The 20,412-nt window shown below is 36.9% G+C and overlaps 1 protein-coding gene across 1 annotated transcript in view; it reads left to right on the forward strand.

Moving 5' to 3' along the window:
• The window catches only part of YBX1 (Y-box binding protein 1), a 21,877-nt gene extending 2,569 nt beyond the window's left edge, over positions 1 to 19,308 (forward strand). The window contains exons 2-8 of the mRNA XM_015593201.2: positions 284 to 373; positions 11,848 to 11,881; positions 14,659 to 14,748; positions 15,053 to 15,355; positions 15,647 to 15,729; positions 17,890 to 18,155; positions 18,912 to 19,308. Coding sequence (XP_015448687.1) covers positions 284 to 373; positions 11,848 to 11,881; positions 14,659 to 14,748; positions 15,053 to 15,355; positions 15,647 to 15,729; positions 17,890 to 18,124 — 835 coding nt within the window. The 3' untranslated portion in view covers positions 18,125 to 18,155; positions 18,912 to 19,308. The remainder of the gene's footprint in view (positions 1 to 283; positions 374 to 11,847; positions 11,882 to 14,658; positions 14,749 to 15,052; positions 15,356 to 15,646; positions 15,730 to 17,889; positions 18,156 to 18,911) is intronic.
• Positions 19,309 to 20,412: the final 1,104 nt, after the last annotated feature.

Here is a 20,412-nt window from a genome sequence, read left to right on the forward strand (position 1 = left end):
CCTACGCAGGCCGGGCGGCTTCCCCTTCTCTCACGTGCTCCCCGCCCCGCATCCGCGCCCGCTGTCTCCGCGCGCAACCAGCTTGGGCCTGCGCCCCTGGCTGCAGCGGCCTAGAACTCACCCACGTGGACCGCAGAGGCGCAGTGGGGGCCGGATCGCGGCTGGGCGGTGGGGCTAGCGGGCTCTGAAGAGAAAGGCTGTCAGGTGGTCGCGGGCAGCCGCCGGGAAGCGCGCAAGGGACCGGATGCTGAAGCTTGGCGGTTTTAAAAAAGGATGCCTGGTAATCGTGGGTTTTTTTTCCCCTTTCAGCAACGAAGGTTTTGGGAACAGTAAAATGGTTCAATGTAAGAAACGGATATGGTTTCATCAACAGGTGAGCTGTCATACCTCTTGCACGCTCTACTCCAAGCTGCAGGCTTTGCGGACTTGGGATTGTTTAAGCATGCTTAGGTTGCTCCGTCTGGTATGTTAGTGGGATTTGTTTGTTTTCCTTGATGATCGAAGGGATTAATTGGTCTAGAGATTGTCTTCGTTTTGCATCTAAATATTAAGCTAACTTAAAAGGCTTGTAATCGTACATAGCAATTTAAAAGGCAGCAGAGAGAGTGAGACTTCTAACAGGGCAAACTGAAGAAATTAAGATCTAGTATAATGCTGTTAAGACTCGGGCCCCCCACGTTTTTATTGTCATTTTATGTTACTGAAACTGGTATTCGAAAGTGACCCACTGGTTGGTATATAGATTATTTACATTCTATTGATAGGTTATTGTTAACCTTTGGAGGTAACATGATTTAACAATGCAAATATGAGATCTGGTCATCCTGGTGACTAAGGCTATTTTGCCTTTGTTTAATGTTTCAACATATGTTATCTTGAATGCCTCAGATAAATTTCATATTAGGACTGCTTTGACAACAGAGTTTTTATTCGCTCATAGAGTAACATCTGGAACAAAATGGCCCTTTCCCTTACTTAATTTTTATTTCTTCTACTTCCTTGTCTCCAAATCATGACTATTATTTTTTTTTATTATTAAAGATTTAGTTGTAGCTTGTTAGAGTGGCCTTAGTCCATGTTAACATTGTTCTTTGTATTTGAAGGCAAAGCTACAAACTACATCTTTAGGATTAATGCTTTGAACTGTTTGTAACAATATGGTAAGGTGCAGTGTACTCATAGTAATCTTCGTGGTCTCCCTTGTGAGCCGGGCATCATTTTCAAGATGGCTGCCAAGGCTAGTAGTGCAATTATGTGGGTGTAAAACAGTGTATGCTGATAGTAGTTATTGGCTTTACAGGTATGATACAGTCATCTCAGCATTTTCTTTTTTACATCACTACTTTAGAAGGCGTTAACAACTAGATATTTAAAAGAACACAGCAAAAAGTAATACCTAATGTTTGCAAAATGGACACTACTACAGGAAACCAAATGGGCAACATCAGGCTGAAAGAGACATAATTGGCTGATGTTGGGAGAGAGAGCAAAAGAGATTGTAAGCATATGATGGTCTGTTTTCCACGTTTGCAGTTGTGAAGAAACATTTTGTTCCAGAATCTTTAGAAATTTTCCATCTGTTCTTACACTGTCTGCCTTCCTGACAGGCTACGTTTTTCATCAGTTTTTTGATAATGGGTTACTAGTGAGGGAAGAAGGGAATGCTTTGGTGCTTAGATTTGATTTACCGCTTTTTGGTTGGTTGATCTCTGAATTTGTTAGCATTTCAGTTAGTATTTCCATCTTACTGGCCTAACGGTTAAACCAGTCAGTGGTTTTTGAATTTAAGTGCACTTACCTTGGAAGAGTGTTAAAAATGCAGATTCCTAAGCTCTCCCTTGGAAGCTTGGATTCACTGGGTCTGGGGTACATTTTTACAAGAAACATTGCTTTTAACCTTGACTCTCTAATCATAGGCTATCACTGGTGTGCACAGCCGAAAGGACTGTAATTTGAAGTCTTTTCAGTGGTTAGATTGTAGTTTGTGTGTGCTTTAAAAATTGTAGCATGTGCCTTTTGCTGTATTTTGTTAAATGGACATAGGTTATGATATTTTTGAGATGAACAATTGATATCCAAGATGAAAGAATAGTTCTTTACATATTATAAATTTTCATCTTATGAGATGCCATTACTTAATAGCTCTGTTCTGACTTGCAATCAACTCAATTGGTTATCCTCCAGAGCAAGTTAAATGTAAATTGGCTTTTGATGATCCTTTGTTTGGACTGTCCAAGCCTCAAGTATTTTGTCTGATTAACTGGTTCGAATGTGGTTTATATTTCTAAACTGGTTATTTCAATGATTCTGAGACTTTTGCATAAGACACTGTAAAATCGTACTGCAATTAAGAGTCCAGGAGACGTTTGCCTTGATTAAGGGAAAATATAAGTCTTAAAGAACTGTAGTTCTGGAAGCTAACAGGGCTAGAGACACCTGGGGCGCAGGGAGCGTGTCACATAGTTGTGCTCTTTCTCTGTGAAGTAGAAGATGCAGTGTTTGAGATGATTGCCATGACTTTAATTTTAATCTTAAGGTTCTATGATTGTATGTCCTAGGTTCTTAAGATTTATATAGTTAAAAGGTTTTATGTAAATTTTCTGCCTTTAAAGAAATGAGTTTTCATGGTAAACATTTCAATCTGAATTATTGTATATGATAGTCATTGGTATAGCTTTGTGAGAATTTTTTTTTTAAGGTTTTTTTTCCCCCTGGTGGTTCTTTTGTATAAAAGATGCTAAATAAGAAGAGCATAGTGCTTTTAAAATGGCAAAAATTTTTGGCTTTGTTAGGCTGTGTAATCTAGGAATTCTGAGAACTTCATTGTTAATTCTTTATGTGCTGAAATTAATCTGCAAAAATTAATTGGATTATGTGACAAGGGGTTTGTTAATGCCTCCAAATTTTTTATTATGAAAAACTTAAAACTGTTGAAGGTGTCATTAGAAGGATGCCACAGGGGTCAGTGGTTTCAGGGTTTGAGTCTGCTGTTTTAAGCTAGAAACCTGATTTTGTCTTTTGCTTCCTGCTGTTATGGATATATCCATGCTCACCAAACTCAAGATTGGCGTAAATCAGTAACAATTTATTTTTTAATGGGACATGTGTCTTTTATAATGACCAGAATAGGAATTCTTTTCTATTCTCTAGAGTACTTAAAATGCTAAGTTAATCATTCTAAGATTTTGGGATGGGCAAGGAATTTAGAGTGAAGAGAATTGAATAAAGCAGAGGTCACAAACTGGTGACCTAGTAGCTAAATCTTTCCTCAGATGTTCTGTTTGGACAATACAGTGTCTTAAAAGAATAGGGATTAATTACTGACAGTTAAAATTCAGGAGATAATATCAAAACTATCTAGATTATTTTTTAAAATCTGAATTTTAGCATTAGGGCCTGTAGTCTCATGTAAATAAAAATTCATCTGGTCGTGAATATTATCATCTTTAACTGGAGCATATATTCTGTATTTACCACAGCCTGTCAGGCTTAGCTTTCTCCTGTTAATTTCCCTTCCTGCCTGGCCTCTGTATGCATTTGAGTTTATTACCCATGATCTAGGAAGGTGTATGATAAACCTAGCCAGAAAACAACTTAGCTATCCCTCTTTTAGTGGCTGTCAGGTTTAGTCTCCCTCGATGGGGGTGGGAACATGTCCCTTTTGGGGATTCCGTGTGTATATAACTGATGAGGGTGACTTCTTATACACAATGATAATAAATAAAAGTAGGTCATGTATATCAAGTACTTATATTTGGCATTATTGTAAATGCTTTAAATGATCCAATCTGTGTAATCCTTAAACCTTTGAGGTGTAGATACCATTCTGGGGCACAGAGAGGTTGAGTAAACTTGCTCTAGGAAGAGACTAGCTAGTAAGTGGCAGAGCTGGGATTTGAATTTGATTTTCTGACTCGAGTTTATGTTCACTAACTGCTGCTATACTGACTCTGAAAATAGACCCTAGTCATCTTCAGTTTGATCCTTGTCCATGTAGTTACAGATAATTTCTTAGCTGTGGCTATTCTTAGCTACTGAAAAAGACTCCTTTCTTAAATGATCTGTGTGAGTACTAATTCCTCAGATTTGAAAAGAATTGAATAAGAGAATATGTAGCTGAGTCTATGACTACACAAAGCCTAAAATACAGTATGGTTCTTAATTTTAAAAGTTTGTGAAACTGTGGAAAGGTGATTGCCAAGTCTTTGGGGCTGTTAAAAGTCAGGCTGATATTAACTTGATCACATAGTAAAATATTTCTGAGCCATGGAAGACACGGGTAGTCTATAATTGACTAAATGCTGTGACACTAGGGAAGACATAGATAAAGACTTGTTGTGCTGCTAAGGACCCTTCCTTTGGGGGCAAGGGAGACAAAAAAAAAAAAAAAGATTTAATCCTTAAGTCATGTCTTAAAATACTATATATTGGTTTCTGAAGAACTGGAGCTCTTAAAACATGACACATACAGGTTATTTTAGGATTTATTTATGTGATGGTTATGATAGCCACTGATCTGAAGTTGGCCAGAAAGTCATCCAATGTTCACCAAGTTACTGATATTTAAAATCTAGAATGGAGAACTAGCATATTCACCTTGTGTTTTCCTAGTACTGGGGCTGTAATTGCTGAGTTTCCTACCCTCCAGTCTCAGCCCTTGAAAGAGTCTAGCTCACTTAAAGCAGGCAACATAGTAGAAAATAATGTGGGAAATAAGACCATGTCTGCTGGGTGTGGGAGTGTTTAATTGAGAACAAATATAATGATAAATGGCTTTGTGATCTCGTAGCCATCTGCAAGACTTAGAAATTCGTGTATGGATACTTTGCATTATGGAGCATATATAGATGATAAATCCTGGAGTTTGTTTTTTATAACCAAAGGATTATAAATTAATTTATGCGGTTGGGCAAATTAAGCTGTTAAAATGACTTGTTTCCGTAACCTCGAACAAGATAATAACACGGGAGCATTTGGTTATGGCTAGATAAATGTGTATGGTAGGTCTCATTTAAGGCAGTGCTGTGGATTGGCAACAAAAAATGTTATCTAAAATTTTGGAATATCTTAAGACTCTTTAATCTGGATAGATTTAGTAATATAGGAGTTTAGTGCTGGCTACATGTTTTTACCTTCAGTGTGCTACATTAGCAACTATTGAAGAGACTTCTGTTTTCTTTCAGTCCCAGCAGGATTTCTTTTTCCTTTAGCATTCTCCTAACTTAAAATGGTATCCTTTTTTCTTCATCAGCCTCTTGCCATCTGTGTGCTTCCTTTTTTCTTAAAGTCAGTACTGTTGTTTACTGAATGGTAGTACTATTCTACTAGATAGATGAGAAAACCTACCAACTGTGTCTTCCATTAAAAATTTTTAGTAGTAAATAATGCCCTTATTAACAAAAAGTAGAGTAGAAGAATACAACAAAGAATACACTTGACTGCAGGAAAATGGAGTGATTGATGTACAGTATATTGACAGACACTGTTGGAATATTGTAGACCTATGCTGTCCAATACAGTAGCCATAAACGTGAAATACACACCAGATTATGAAGACTTTGTATGAAAAGAAAAATGTAAAATATTTCAATTTTTTATATTGACTATATGTGTTGAAATGACAAAATTAATTTTGCCAGTTTTTACTTTTTGTTATGGCTACTAGAAAACAAACTTAGATATTTGGCTTGTATTTTATTTCTATTGGACAGCAGTTTTAGAAACTGGACTGCAAATAAAGTAATTATTTCAAGTGGCAGCAATATGGAGAGGCTTATGTTTTATTAGAGCCTGGCCTTCACTAGGTTTTTAAAATATGATAATTAGCTAACATTTAATAGGTGTAAAGTCTTCACTTTACAAACAAGGCATCTTTTCCAAGATCATGTAGTTACGAATGGAATAGCCAGTATTCCAACTTTGGCTTCTATTAAGGAGTTTTCAAGCACTGTGCCGTATAACCCATTTGCCCCTCCCTCCTTGCTCTGATTAGTATGGTTTATCATACCATATGCAGAAAACATATTTGGTAATTCAACTGCTGCATTGGATTGAATGGTGGTGGCCTTCTAGATTGAAACCCTAAAGGATGATCCATGTGTTATTTTTATTTCTGGTGCTTAGCACAGTGCTTGGCTGGCTAGCTAGCACAAATAAATACTCAGCTTTATTAAAGGAATGAATGAAGCCTTTAGACTTGAGTTCCTTCATTATAGGCCCGGTAGCTTGTAGCAGAAAAACTAATAAGATGGAATAATTGGAAAGGATAGAATTTAGAGAAGTAAAAAGTGGCACTGATTACATTTTATTTTGAAAAGCTGACTGCTACTAAGCGAACAGTAGGCACTTAAATATTTTTTAAAAATTTTATTGAGCACCTACCATATTCCTACAGTGTGTTGGGGGCTAGATGAAAGAATGACAGTTTCTTGTCCTCAATGACTTGCCACCAGTAGGAAGGAGCTCATAAACTAGTCAGCTCTGTATACAACCTTCCACCCTCAGTAAAGTATGATATAAAGGCAGAAATGTGCCTCTTAGTTCTCAGGATATACCACGAAAGGTAAGGTGCAGTACTGGGGATGCCTGCATTCCCTTCTATTACTAATAATAGCTAAAGGTTAAAACATGCTTCTTGATGAGCCATTTTGATCGTCTTATTTTAATTGCTGCTTTTCCCTCTCCAGTAATATCTCTAGTGGCCATGATGTGCATTTTTTCCAGTATTGCTATATCAGGGGTCAACAAACTACCACCACTCATTATCGTTTTTGTATGGTTTGTGAGCTAACAATGGTTTTTACATTTTTAAGGGTGTGTGTGTAGCAGAGCCCTGTTCTAATTACATGGAATAACTTAGTGTGCTGCAGATAAGGATGTACAGATGCTAATTAGTTGTCTTCTCCAACAAATTGGAGAAACCATATGCTGTAATCTACCTCTGAAGCTAAAATGTAAAGGTTTCCAAACTCGTCCTTTTTCCTTTCTCAACATAGTAAAGACAAGGGCTTGTGGAATCAAATTCTACTGTGAGCAAATAAACGCATACTTCATTTTCCTCATTTTTAGAATAGGGATTAATAATAGCACCTGCCTCAGGGATTGTAAGGATCGAGTGACATATTTAAAGCACTTGGCACTGTATCTAGAACTTAAACCCTCAGTAATGTTATGTGTCTGTTTTAGTTTTTCCCATTTTGCAGGTGAAGAAAAAAGATCCATTGAGGAGGGGGCAGCTTTTTAAGGTTATGCAACTGTAAATAGAATGAGGACTAAAAATTGGGTTTCCTGTTAGTAGTGCCTTGAATTTCTAGGTAGTCATTTAATAAGTTGCAGCTAGGTTGATTTAATTCATCCAAACCATAGTATTCTATTTTGGCTAAAACTATATTTGTTGCTATCAGATTTCTTCCTAAAATCTAGGTACACTTTGGCCATGATACAATAGTATCTCTTCCCTCCTCCTTCCCCATCTGCAGTGGATATGTTCCAAAACACAAACACACACGCTAAAACCGCAGATAGTACCAAAGCCTATATATACTGTTTTTTACTCTACATACACTATCACTTAAAGGAGGCACTTTATGGCTTTTCTTTGGCATATTTTAATTGCCAGGATCACTTTTGCACTTTAGGGCCGTTACTAAGTAGAATTAAGTGTTACATGACACAGACACTGCAGTACCACAATTGTCAATCTGATAACCAGGATGGCTATTAAGTGACTAACAGGCAGTGTATGCACCACATAACAACTTTTCAGTCTCCAATGGACTTCACATATAACAGTGGTCCCATAAGATAATAATGGAGCTAGAAAATTCCTATTGTCTAGTGTTGCTGCGGCTGTCACAATGTCTTAACGCAAAGGTTGCAAAAATCAAGACTGGTTGGGATGGCAAACAACTAATCCTAACTAGGTGTGAATGAGAATGACGCTGAGGACCTCCTTGATGGCCTGGAGGAGCTGTTGGACTAGGAAAGCATAGCAGAAGCAGCAAGAGAAAAGAAAATACAGGAGGAAAAGGAAGAAAAAAAAATCCTGGGATAAGAAATTGACAGTGAAGCATTTAGCAGAAGCTTTTACAGACCTCAGCAATTTCCTTTAAAAGTTTGAAAATAGGGACTCACCTGCTCCCTCAACACCAAAAGGTTTTCACTAATAGAGAAAAATGTTAAAGGATGCAAGCTGCTTACCAGCAAATCTACGATGAAAGAAACAACCCACAGACATATTTCTGAAAAGAGTTATACCTCCTCAAGAAGAGCCTCAGGCAGGTTCTTCAGGAGATATTCTGGAAGGCACTGTTATCATAGGAGATGATAGCTCCTGTGAGTTATTTCTGCTGAAGACCTGCTAGTGGGACAAGAAGTGGATGTGTAAGACAGTAGTATTGATCCTGACTCTCCGTAAGCATAGGTTAATATATGCATGTTTATGTCTAGGTTTTTAGCAAAGTTTAAAAAGTAAAAAAATAAAAAATTTGTAAAACAAAACTTATAGAATATGGATGTAAAGAAAGACTATTTTTGTACAGCTGTACTATGTGTTTTAAGCTGTTATAAATCAATTAAATTTTAAGTGTTTATGCAGTAAAGTAAGATTATAGTGAGCTATGGTTAATTATTGAAGAAAATGTTAAATAAATGTAGTATAGCCTAAGTGTACAGTATTTTTAAATTCTAAGTATTATACAGTAATGTCCTAGGATTTTACATTCACTCACTCCTTTTTCACTGAGAGCAACTTCCAGTCCTGTGAGCTCCATTAACAAGTGCCCTATACAGATGTACCTTTTATTAACTCTTATACCGTATTTTTATTGTACATTTTTTGTTTTTGAGTACACAGATACTTAACCATTGTGTTTACAATTGCCTGCAGTATTCAGTATGGTAACATGCTGTACAGGTTTGTAGCCTAGGTTTGTGTAAGTGTACTCTCATGTTTGCACAATGACAAAATCAGCTGATGATGCATTTTTCAGTACGTATCCCTATTAAGCAGCACGTGACTGTACAGTGTAAATGCTATATAGTTATATTCTATTGTCTAGGTAATAATGACAAGAAAAATATCTTGCACATGTTCATTATAGAGGCATCCATTGTAGGCATAACTACATAGTACATATCAACAGCAATGTAACAATTTTTTCCTGAATATTTTTTATCCTGGATTAGTTAAATTCATGGATATGGAAGCTGCAAATGGCAGAGGGCCAGCTGTATCTACCTACCGACAAAACAGCTCCCTAAGCTGTTTTCCAGGGGGATGACATTCTCGTGTGTGTGTTGCCTACCTTGTAATATTTTTAAGACAGTTGTCCTGACTGAATAAGTAGTTTTGATAAATTTCCTAATATTTTTATATCCCTGAAATAAAGTTCATAGATAACTATTACTTTAATTGCAGTGCATGTATTTGATATGTGTCTATTTGCTGCTTTCATTGGAAGACATGATGAATAGTCAATGCCACCACAAATATGGATTGATAAAAAGTGTGCTGTATTGGCTACTCAGACTTAGCATTATCATCAGTAATAAAAAAATCCTCCACAGAAGTTGTATTTTTAATAAATTTAGTAAGCATATTAAAGCAGTGTAAAATGCTAGATTCAAAACTCAGTAATATATTTGAAAGTCAAATAGGATGCCAAATAATTCTTTACCTAGTGATCCAGCAATCCATCACCTCATTAATGCAAATAACCCCTCCTGTCTTTGGAACAACTTCAAATGCCTTATGGTGGCCAGTACGGACCCTAATGAGAATCACTATTCTAGACTTTGCCCACCTTTCCTCTTTTTCTCTATCAATTTTCTAAAATTTTACTAATTTTTTGTCTGTCCCCTCAGAGCCTTAGGGCTTGAAATTCAGTCATGTTGGAGATGAGCAGTAATAAATGCTAGCTATAGAGCTGTTTATGTGATGCCTGTAGATTTGACAGATGGACATTATAACCAGCCATTACTTCCCTAGGTGTTCCTAATACTCAACTATCTTGTAAGGTCAGTTTTCAATCACATGTATTGAAAAGCTTTTATAATATCCCTGGGTTTGTGTGTGGGTTTTTAAGATTTTAAATTGTCCTGTTCCCATAAATTAACTATATTCATCTTAGAATAGTCCAAGCTATATGAATGTTTTGGTGCATGTATTACTCCATGGATCAGCAAGGAGTCAACAGTCAGTAAATCAGTCAGTCTAGTTCATTGTAACCTTTGTTCCTCTTGTCATTAAACGCTAGAACTACTGTTGAGCCCTTTCTCACTGTGGTCTATTAACTGAAAATGAAGAGGATGGGGAAAGTCAGTAAAGGTCTGGAAATCTGTTTCTCCTCCAGTGAGTTTTGTGCATGGTTTCGTCACCTTAACCCCAATCTCCAAGCTAAAAACTCAGACCATTATTCACTTTCCCTCCCTTCTAACATCCATTTATCCACACAGTTTACCTAAAGACAGATAACTAGTACACTCTGTCAAACACAGTCCTGGTCTGGACTTCTGGAGTAGCTTTTGTAACTAACTGGACACCTTGGCTTCAAACTTGTCATAACAGCAGCCATTAGCTTTTAATATCCAATAAGTCTCTCATGTCACATCCTTCTACTTAAAAGCCTTTGCTAGGTCCTCTGCCTATATTGATGATTTAGTCTCTATTCTTTATCCTCCCACACAGCTTAATTGCTTATGCTCCAACCAGTTTGAACTCAGCTTGTATTGAATTTACTGGTCGCTCGTTTTACCGTGTCAGGATCCCTCTACCAGAAACATCTTTCTCATTTTCCAATAAACTCCTTTTTGAGAATAGGGCAAATGTTGCCTCCTATAACAACTGCTTTTATAAAGTCTGAAGCAAATGTTTCAACTATACTTATAGTATAGTATAGTATACTTACAGTTAGACTAATTATTGATGTAAAATGGTGTCTAATATGAAGCAAAAGTGGATTGTGTATGCTACTAAAAACAGTCATCTTCACCTGCTTTTTTATCAAGTATGAAGCTTGCCGTGTGAATGATGGTATTGGTGGTGTCCATGTTTGTACTTCATTGTGGTCTTTTTTTTAATTGGTACTTTATTATTAAGAGCAGTTTTAGGTTCATGACGATATTGAGCAGAAAACAAGAGTTTTCATATACCCGGTGCCCACATATGCACAAAGTCCCCCACTGTTCCTGAACCAAAGTTGATAACATTTGTTACAGTTGATGAATCTGCATGGATACATCATTATCAGCTATAATTTCTAGTTTACATTAGGATTCACTCCTGGTGGTGTCGTGTACATTCTATGGAGTTTTTTAGTGGCCATTTTTATGACCTCAAGGTGAATTGGAAATTGGAATGATAGAGGAAATGATTGAGGATGATGAAGTGTGAAAGAAAGAAGCTATTAATTAATGGAAGGAAATTATATGTGGACTCTTACTTATTAAGAAGTTAGTAACCAACCTCTAGAGATAAGAGTGGGGTGTGCTGGACCGTTAGTAAGCTTAATAGGATAAGGAGTGACAGAATATGTTGTTAATTGCTTCTACCCTCTTAATGTCTTAGTAGGTCACACTTCGGTTTCTTAAACATTTTATCCTTCTACAGGTGATGAGATTAACAGTTCTTGGCAACTGCTTAGTCTTTAAAACAGAACTCATGGGCTTATTAGTTTTATTAGTTGTTGTTTCATCTTTTTAATTTCCTAATGGCTGGCCAGAAAGTCTCTAATAGGGAAAATGGGGGAGGGGATGCATAAAAGGACCCAAGATATTGTTAATCTTTGGCAATATGAAATGTATTCCATTCATTTTCTAACTTACTCAACTTGGTTCTCTGTCTTGCAGGAATGACACCAAGGAAGATGTATTTGTACACCAGGTGAGTGCTTGTGTGGATATTTATATTCTGGCTTAGGCTTTTAAGAAGAAAAGGGTAGATATCTTCTCAACTCTTGTTCCTTACAAAGAAGATTATTAAGTTCTTCCACCAAGCAGTATATTTAATTCCTATAGGAAGAGTGGTAGCATGCTTAAATGTGTACATTGAAACATTGTATTGGCAGTTCACTTAAGATAGGTGTTTTCAAATTGGTATTTTATTTAATTGTTTTAGCTTTTTAAAATGTTGAATCAAGTCATTACACTAAATTTTCAAATCTAATTTTAGATGAGCAAAACCCCTCCATTAGCCTAAACTTGATAGCCTAAACTAATAATATTGCTATAAATATATAGAAACTTTAAGACGTTTTCAAATGCTGTTAAGGTGTACCTCTGTGGTAAGAACAGATCACAGTAATCTTGGGGGAAATAAGACAAAGCTGCAATACATTAATTTATATGTTTTTACCTTTGAAGAATTTTGGCTGGCTTGGAAAAATCTAAAAATTGTCACTAGTTTAAGAAAAAAGGCAGTGTGGTAAAGTTGGTAATTACTCAAATAATTTTTAGATTGACTTGTGTCTTGAGAAGAAAAAACTAATATAGGGTAAGTTCTCCATGTTGCATATTATCCTCAAGTACCATTTAAGGAAACTATTTTGAAAATGCTTGAGCATTAAGAATTTTTGTTAAAGTAAGCCACTGCCAAGTGAACATTAATATCGCAGTATCCCATACATTATATCATAGACTCCACTGGATTTAATTATCCTCATGGCTATGCAGTGGGTAGAGGGTATATGCGTACTTAGGTGTTCCATGGTTTTGTTTCGTTTGGTTTTTCTCACTAAGATTGTTCAAATAGTGTCAGTTTGTATTGAAATCATTCTTAACTTTTTAACCACCTTTTTTACTGTAATCCAGACATCAAAAGACTACAGTCAAATTCCACACTTAAACACCTTTTTTCAGGCCGTTGTGAGCTTAGATGGCAGCATACTTCTTAAGAAGGGCTGTCTCAAGTTGATGCTTTGTAGCTTTCTTGAAGTGTCCTATACAGCAGCAGTCCCCAACCTTTTTGGCATGAGGGACCAGTGCTCCTGTGAGAATCTAAATGCCTGATGATCTGAGGTGGAGCTGAGGTAGTGATGCTAGTACTGGTCTGCGGCCCAAGGGTTGGGGACCCCTGCTATACAGCATTCACTGGCAATCAAGGGAGAAGCCAGATAAATTTCTAGTACATCCAAAACCCTATCAGATAATTGCAGGGTCAGTTATAAGTATGGAAGCATTTAAATTCTAAACAAATATAGGACTGCTCAGACAAAATGTTATTTTAAAACAAATATTTGTTTTATAAAGTTAAATACCAACTCTTTATTACCGGTTCCCTTACTTCCTGTCCACGTGTTCAAAGGAATATATGCTGACTTAGGTACAAGGCAGCAAGGCTTGTCAGTCTTGCTGCCTGTTAGCAACACTTTAGGGTTTGGGGAGATAGGGGAGGGCATGAATGCTGACTAAAAGAAGTTTTGGGATTGTAATTATCCATACTTATGCTATCCCCTGTGACTGCAGGTAATTTAGAGTTGGCTATATATGAAAGGTATGAAAACTTTGCGACAGTTTAGATGACAGATGAGATCAATTATTTGGCTGAATACGTATCACCCACTTTTCTTGACTCACAAGGTGTCACCAATATACTTTCGTCTTTATCCTGGAAGTAGTTTGAACCTGTAGTTGTTTCTTGCGGACTTTGGCTGCTCAGGTCTTAGTGGTGTATTAAGGAGACTGCAGTTCTGGGCAACTTAGTTTAATTGGCTTCAGATTGTTGGTTGTCCTGCCTCCTTTGGATTTGAAATGCATGAGTGATCCTGTAATGGATACCGCTGCGATGTCTTAGAATGAACCTGGGATTTAGAGTCCCAAGACCTAGATTTAGAAAAGTCCACACTCTGCCATTCATTATCTATGTGACCTTGGGCTAGTCACCTCACTTTTTAAAGCCTGTTTGTTTAAAAATAATAACGATAATAATAATACCTCACATCTATCATAGTGAGATTGAATAGGTAATGTGTGAAAGAACTTTGTAGAATCATTACACACAAATGAGAGGAGGTATTCTTCCCCTTTTACTTTTTCATAGCAGTCTGAAAAACAGGTAAACGTGAGACTCATTGTATTGAAGGAAGGTAATAACCAACTGTCCCATGCAGTCAGATAATATAAAAAGTGTCATAGTTAATAACATGTGACTTGCATTTCCATTGACGTATTTTCACAGACAGGTTGGAAGGGATTTTGGTTGACATTTGTAATTGAGCTTGATATGGTAACACAAGGACAAAGTTGGTTTTGTCAACTTTGAAGCATGTAAAGCTAAACTCGCCTGTCATCTAAACTGGCCCCGTGTGGGGCTAGCTTCTATTAAGTGCAGTCTTTGGGGGATAGATGGATCTCCTCACTTGTTTCAAAGCCATATGAATAATGCTTTTGCTAAAAGCATTTAAAATATATAGTGTCTTGAGTGTTAAATTACTTCAGTTTGTAAAATAGCAGTAAAATGCTGGGGCCTTGTAAGATTGGAGTATTTTGGTTGAGATTGGGGGTAGCATTGGTCCCTGTCTAAATTTATTGATGGTTTGGTCTTATGTAAAGCTAATTTTAAGTGTATAGCCAAGCTAAAATAATATTGACTCTGGTACATTTTAAATGAAAAAGCACATTATTCTCCCCTGTTAATCTATTTTTGGAATGTGATATTACTAGACTGCCATAAAGAAGAATAACCCCAGGAAGTACCTTCGCAGTGTAGGAGATGGAGAGACTGTGGAGTTTGATGTTGTTGAAGGAGAAAAGGTGAGGATGCTTTTTGTGTAAAGGTTTGACTTTAGTATGGAAATATTTTGGAGATCTCATCCATTAGGATGGTGGCTTTAATGTGGATGGATGGGTCAGGTGTAACCACATGAACACAGGTGCATCAAGTCTAATGTTGCTGGCTGCAGTTAGAGGGCAATCTCTTCAGAACAGTGAGGAACTAATATTTAATTATTTCTATGCACCCCTGGCCACATAGACCCTTTCTTATTTGCTTTGTGTAAATTTTGTTAAGTATTTTTAATTCTGTCATCACTGTCAATATATATGATGGCTTTTGTAGGGTGCGGAGGCAGCAAATGTTACAGGCCCTGGTGGAGTTCCAGTGCAAGGCAGTAAATATGCAGCAGACCGTAACCATTATAGACGCTATCCACGTCGCAGGGGTCCTCCACGCAATTACCAGCAGAATTACCAGAATAGTGAGAGTGGGGAAAAAAATGAGGGATCGGAGAGTGCTCCCGAAGGCCAGGCCCAACAGCGCCGGCCCTACCGCAGGCGACGGTTCCCACCTTACTACATGCGGAGACCCTATGGGCGTCGACCACAGTATTCCAACCCTCCTGTGCAAGGAGAAGTGATGGAGGTAAGTTTCACCAAAAAGTAAAAGGATCAACAACAGCATATGGTAACTTTTAATAAGATTGCATTTTAAGCATTTTCTTGGTGTCTTCCCCTATATTGGAGCTGTTAATCATAATGGGAAGCACTTTTTAATTCTTAATAACAACTAAAAGGATTAATAATTAATTCATAGTATAATCACAGTACTGGATGATTTTTTTTAACTCCTGTAATCAGACTTTGGATTTGTCTGGTTGGATTTTTACTCTGTCACCAATCGATCGAGTTGGCTTGATTTCCATTGTGTTTTCAGGGTGCTGACAACCAGGGTGCAGGAGAACAAGGTAGACCAGTGAGACAGAATATGTATCGGGGTTATAGACCACGATTCCGCAGGTATGGTTTGTATTTAAAATTTTCCTAAGTTTATTTTAGGACTCAGCATGATGCTGAGTTCTCCCGCAGTCTTTGAATCACTTTTCTGTTAACACTTCACATTTTCTTTTGTCAAATGCCTAAGAGGTGCACCCAAAATCATTTATCTTTGAAAATGTGTTCTTCCCATCTTTTTTGCTAGCACTGATTAAAACCAGCTTGCATAAATGAGGTTTACTTTATACAAGGTTTTGTTTTTTTCTCCTCTAACTAAAGTATGGAATTTCAAATTTTCTGTCCTTAAATAAATAAGAACATAGTTTAAATTGCATTATATCTTTAAGACATGCTTCTTTGGGAGGGAAAGGATAAAGGTAAGCATTACCTTTTAAGCATTAGGCGTATCTGAACTATACCATATCATAAGTAAGAATTGACAGTTTTACCTGTAGAGATGGCATAACTTTCTAGTAATCATAGAAATAGGTATGTATTTTCTATCAGCTTTGGGACAAAGATTGTAAAATTAAAAGAAATAGAGGAAATCAGATTGAGTGGTGATCACAAATTTAAAGTGGGTTCACCAACATGGTTGTGTTTTCCAGCCATTTTGAGCAGCAGGCTCAGATTGAGGAGAGATTGGATTTGTCCAGCATTTATCCAAATGAAGATACTAGGGTTGGAGTTGGTTATAATGGTTTAATGGTGGGCTTTGTATTGGGTAAAGAGAGAAAAAAGATTAAGGGAGAGTTGGGGACAGAATAGGTGGTAGGATCACTAGATTATAGGTCCTAGTGAAACAAAAAGGAATAAAGTAGGAAAATTGGAAGGAGTAGATTGAGGGTTTAGAGGTGAAAAATGGAATATAGAAATCTAAACGAGAATTAGAGCCCATGATGACCAGGTATAAAAGGTATGATATTAATTTTGATGTAGCTGGGGCTTTCTGGGGTACAATGAATATGGATGGAGGAGAGGCTAAGAAAACATTACTATCGTCAACATTTATAATCACCAGCAAAAGAAATCATATCTTTAGTGCTTAAAAGTCCTGATATTATTTTCATTCGTAATATCTTTAATTTTAGGCCATTGAAGATAATTGCTGGAGTATAATACCTGAACTTTTTTTCTTTTAAGTGTGTGACTCAGTGGTTTTTAGTATATTCACCAAGTTATGTAACCATTATTACCATCTTAATTCTAGACATTTTTCGTCACTCCAGTCCCCCCAAATAAAAAGCCCTTAACAGTCACGCTCCATTCTCTTCTACCCCAGCCCTTGGCTACCTCTAATCTACTTTCTGTCTCTGGATTTGCCTATTGTAGACATTTCATAAAAATAGAATTATATAATATGAGGCTTTTTGTGTCTGGCTTTAGCCTATTTTTAAGGTTCATCCATGTAGCATGTATTAATCATTACTTGATTCCTTTTTATGACCAAATTATGTTCCATTGTATGGATACCACATTATGTTTCTTCATTAATCAGTTGATGGATTTTAGGGTTTAAACTTTTTTGTTATTGTGAATATTATTCTTTTGGATATAGAACTAGGAGTGGAATTCCTAGGTCATATAGAAACTCTAACATTTTGAGGAATTGCCAAGCTGTTTTCCAAAGCTGCTGCCATACCATGTTATATTCTCATTGGCAGTGTATGAGGGTTCTAATTTCTCTACATTAGTTATTTTTCAACTTTTTGACTGTGGCCAGCCTAGTGGATGTGAAGTATCTCATGCACTCCCTAGTGACTGCATACTTCCATTTATATGAAAGTTTTGATTTCTTGCCTTTTTAGCACATGTTCTTGAGTAAAGTTTAGTAGCACTTGTTCCCAAACCTGGTTACACATTTAAAAATGTCATAAAGTAATGTCAAGTGGTGTTGGTGTTGTGCTACTTTTAGTCATTTCATGGTTAATTTGTAATAGGTTATGCTGTTGGTAAAAGATTGCTATTCCAAGAACCAGTTTTAAATGCTCATCTTCCAGTTTATACTTCAAGTCCTTATACAAAGTCACCACACTCGGTTTGTGAAATAAAAATCATTTGCTCTTTTGTTTTGGTTAGATTACCTGCAGACCACTTGATAAACAGGCCAGATATGGTATTAACACTGGTGGGTGGGTGAAGGAAAGATTTCATGATTACAAGTTTGCACAATGTTTATTCCAGGGGCCCTCCTCGCCAAAGACAGCCTAGAGAGGATGGCAATGAAGAAGATAAGGAAAATCAAGGAGATGAGACCCAAGGTCAGCAGCCACCTCAACGTCGGTACCGCCGTAACTTCAATTACCGACGCAGACGCCCAGAAAACCCTAAACCACAAGATGGCAAAGAGACAAAAGCAGCCGATCCACCAGCTGAGAATTCGTCCGCTCCCGAGGCTGAGCAGGGCGGGGCTGAGTAAATGCCGGCTTACCATCTCTACCATCATCCGGGTAAGTTAGCCTAAAGCTTCTGGCCTCTGAGCAGTCATAGGTAGTGTTCATTAATGCAAGAGAAAAAAAAAAAACCCAGTTCATCAGGTAAGGTAAGCCATTTTTACTTAGAATGTCTTCCACCAAAATTAATGTTAAAATTAACCTAAATATTTCCATTTGGGTAATGGCATGTATCAGAGCCATACTTGGCCACTCAGCCACCTCAGTGCTGACACCTGGAAGTGTATCTTCACATTATATCTTGAATAGTAGAGCTTTTTGTGAACTTTTCTGAACAGTTGATTGTACCAGTAAGCTGAGGAAAGTCTTGCTAACCTTGTTCAAAGAAGTGGGATAGCTACTAGGATTAATAACCTAGATAATGATTGATGACTAATGTAGTTTCTTTGGGGAAAGTGGCAACTTTGACATCATATAATCAATTCTGAAATTAAGGGATTCCTTTTTTTACTTGATACTGAGAGGCATGTAATTGTCTCTGTTTGGCTTTGGAATTAGCATTTTTAGCCAGTGATGTTTTGGGGGTTTTCCCTCTATCCTATTTTCTGGGTGGCAAAAGGTCATTCATAACATACAAGTAACCATTCTTATCACAGCAATGTCACCTCTGTTGTAAATCACTGTCTTAGGATAAACCAATATGAGAGGTTTGTTAATGCCTCCCTACTTAGCTAATGAGATCTGGAGCAATTTGGTATCCTAAAAGAGCATTGTAGTGAATTGTACAAGATAATCTTTATCTTTCTTTTACAGTTTAGTCATCCAACAAGAAGAAATGAATATGAAATTCCAGCAATAAGAAATGAACAAAAGATTGGAGCTAAAGACCTTAAGTGCTTGCTTTTTGCCTGTTGACCAGATAAATCGAACTATCTGCATTATCTATGCAGCATGGGGTTTTTATTATTTTTACCTAAAGATGTCTCTTTTTGGTAATGACAAACGTGTTTTTTAAAAAAAAAAAAAAAAGCCTGGTTTTTCTCAATATACCTTTAAAGGTTTTTAAATTGTTTCATATCTGGTCAAGTCGAGATTTTTAAGAACTTCATTTTTAATTTGTAATAAAAGTTTACAACTTGATTTTTTCAAAAAAGTCAACAAACTGCAAGCACCTGTTAATAAAGGTCTTAAATAATTGTCTTTGTGTAAATTCCTGTCTTGTTTTGTTTTAGTTTATAAGTCCTTAGCTTAAACCTATCAGAAAATAGATGATACCCACTGGTAATTACTTGAAATTTTCTTAAAATGTTTAATCCTTTACCTGTGGGTTCATATGAAAAATTAGAAAATATTTACTATGATCATTTGGCCTTTATTATAAGTTCCTTTTTCTGGGAGGCAGTGGTAAAGGAATGAAGGCATGGTCCAGCAGAGACCAAATGGATTTTAATCTTTAGAAACCACTTATTTCTGTCCCTGTGAGAGTTATTTCAGCCTGCCAATTGAAAGACACCCACCTTAGCATTGTCTGATGTCTGCCACAGCCTGGTGTACTTGGTACAGGCTCAGCCCCTTTCTGTGGTCAGAAGAGATGGTAACAACAAATAATATAATGCTTATGAGAAGGCTGCTAATGAACATGAGGTCAGTGAAATTAATTGTGTGGTCTCAATTTCCTTGTAACCTAAGCCTATTCTGGCTATATTTTTATAATGTCTTATTAGGTGTTCTTTGACTTACTTTATGGAACAATCTGATTGCTGTCAAGAAACTCATTCTAAATCATTCTGGCCAGCTTTTGGGGGCCAGAGGGAAAGAAGATGGGGATATGGAATAGGCTAGTGGCACATCCAAGAGTCTTGTAGTGCTGTATAAGTCCAGGTGGTGGTGCCCATTTCCAGAATGTGCTCAGGATTCTCAGAACTGAGATAGCAATGTGCATTGGTACTTAGGTTCTAGGGGACTGGTAAATAAAGTGGGAAAGTAGTATTTAAGTAGGCTAGGCTAGTATCAGTCAATACTCTTTGAAAGTCTAAATTTGGGACCAAGTCTTTGCCTTTTAGGAAAATATTATGTGTTGCCAAGAATACAGTGGAAGTTTTTTGTGATAGTCTTTCTGCCAGTGTTATACACAAAACTATCTGCTTTTTTTATATGTATTTTCTTGTGTCTGTTGCTCAGCACTTTTATGAATTTGTTCACCTTGTGTAAGGATTAGATAGCCTATGACTTAAGACAACACAGAGAATGCGTTCATATTTCTTGTAGCCAGGATACAGGTTTAGAACATGGTGCACCAGCATGAGACTTTGGA

Source organism: Pteropus alecto, unplaced genomic scaffold (assembly GCF_000325575.1).
Source record: "Pteropus alecto unplaced genomic scaffold, ASM32557v1 scaffold170, whole genome shotgun sequence".
Taxonomy (NCBI): domain Eukaryota; kingdom Metazoa; phylum Chordata; class Mammalia; order Chiroptera; family Pteropodidae; genus Pteropus; species Pteropus alecto.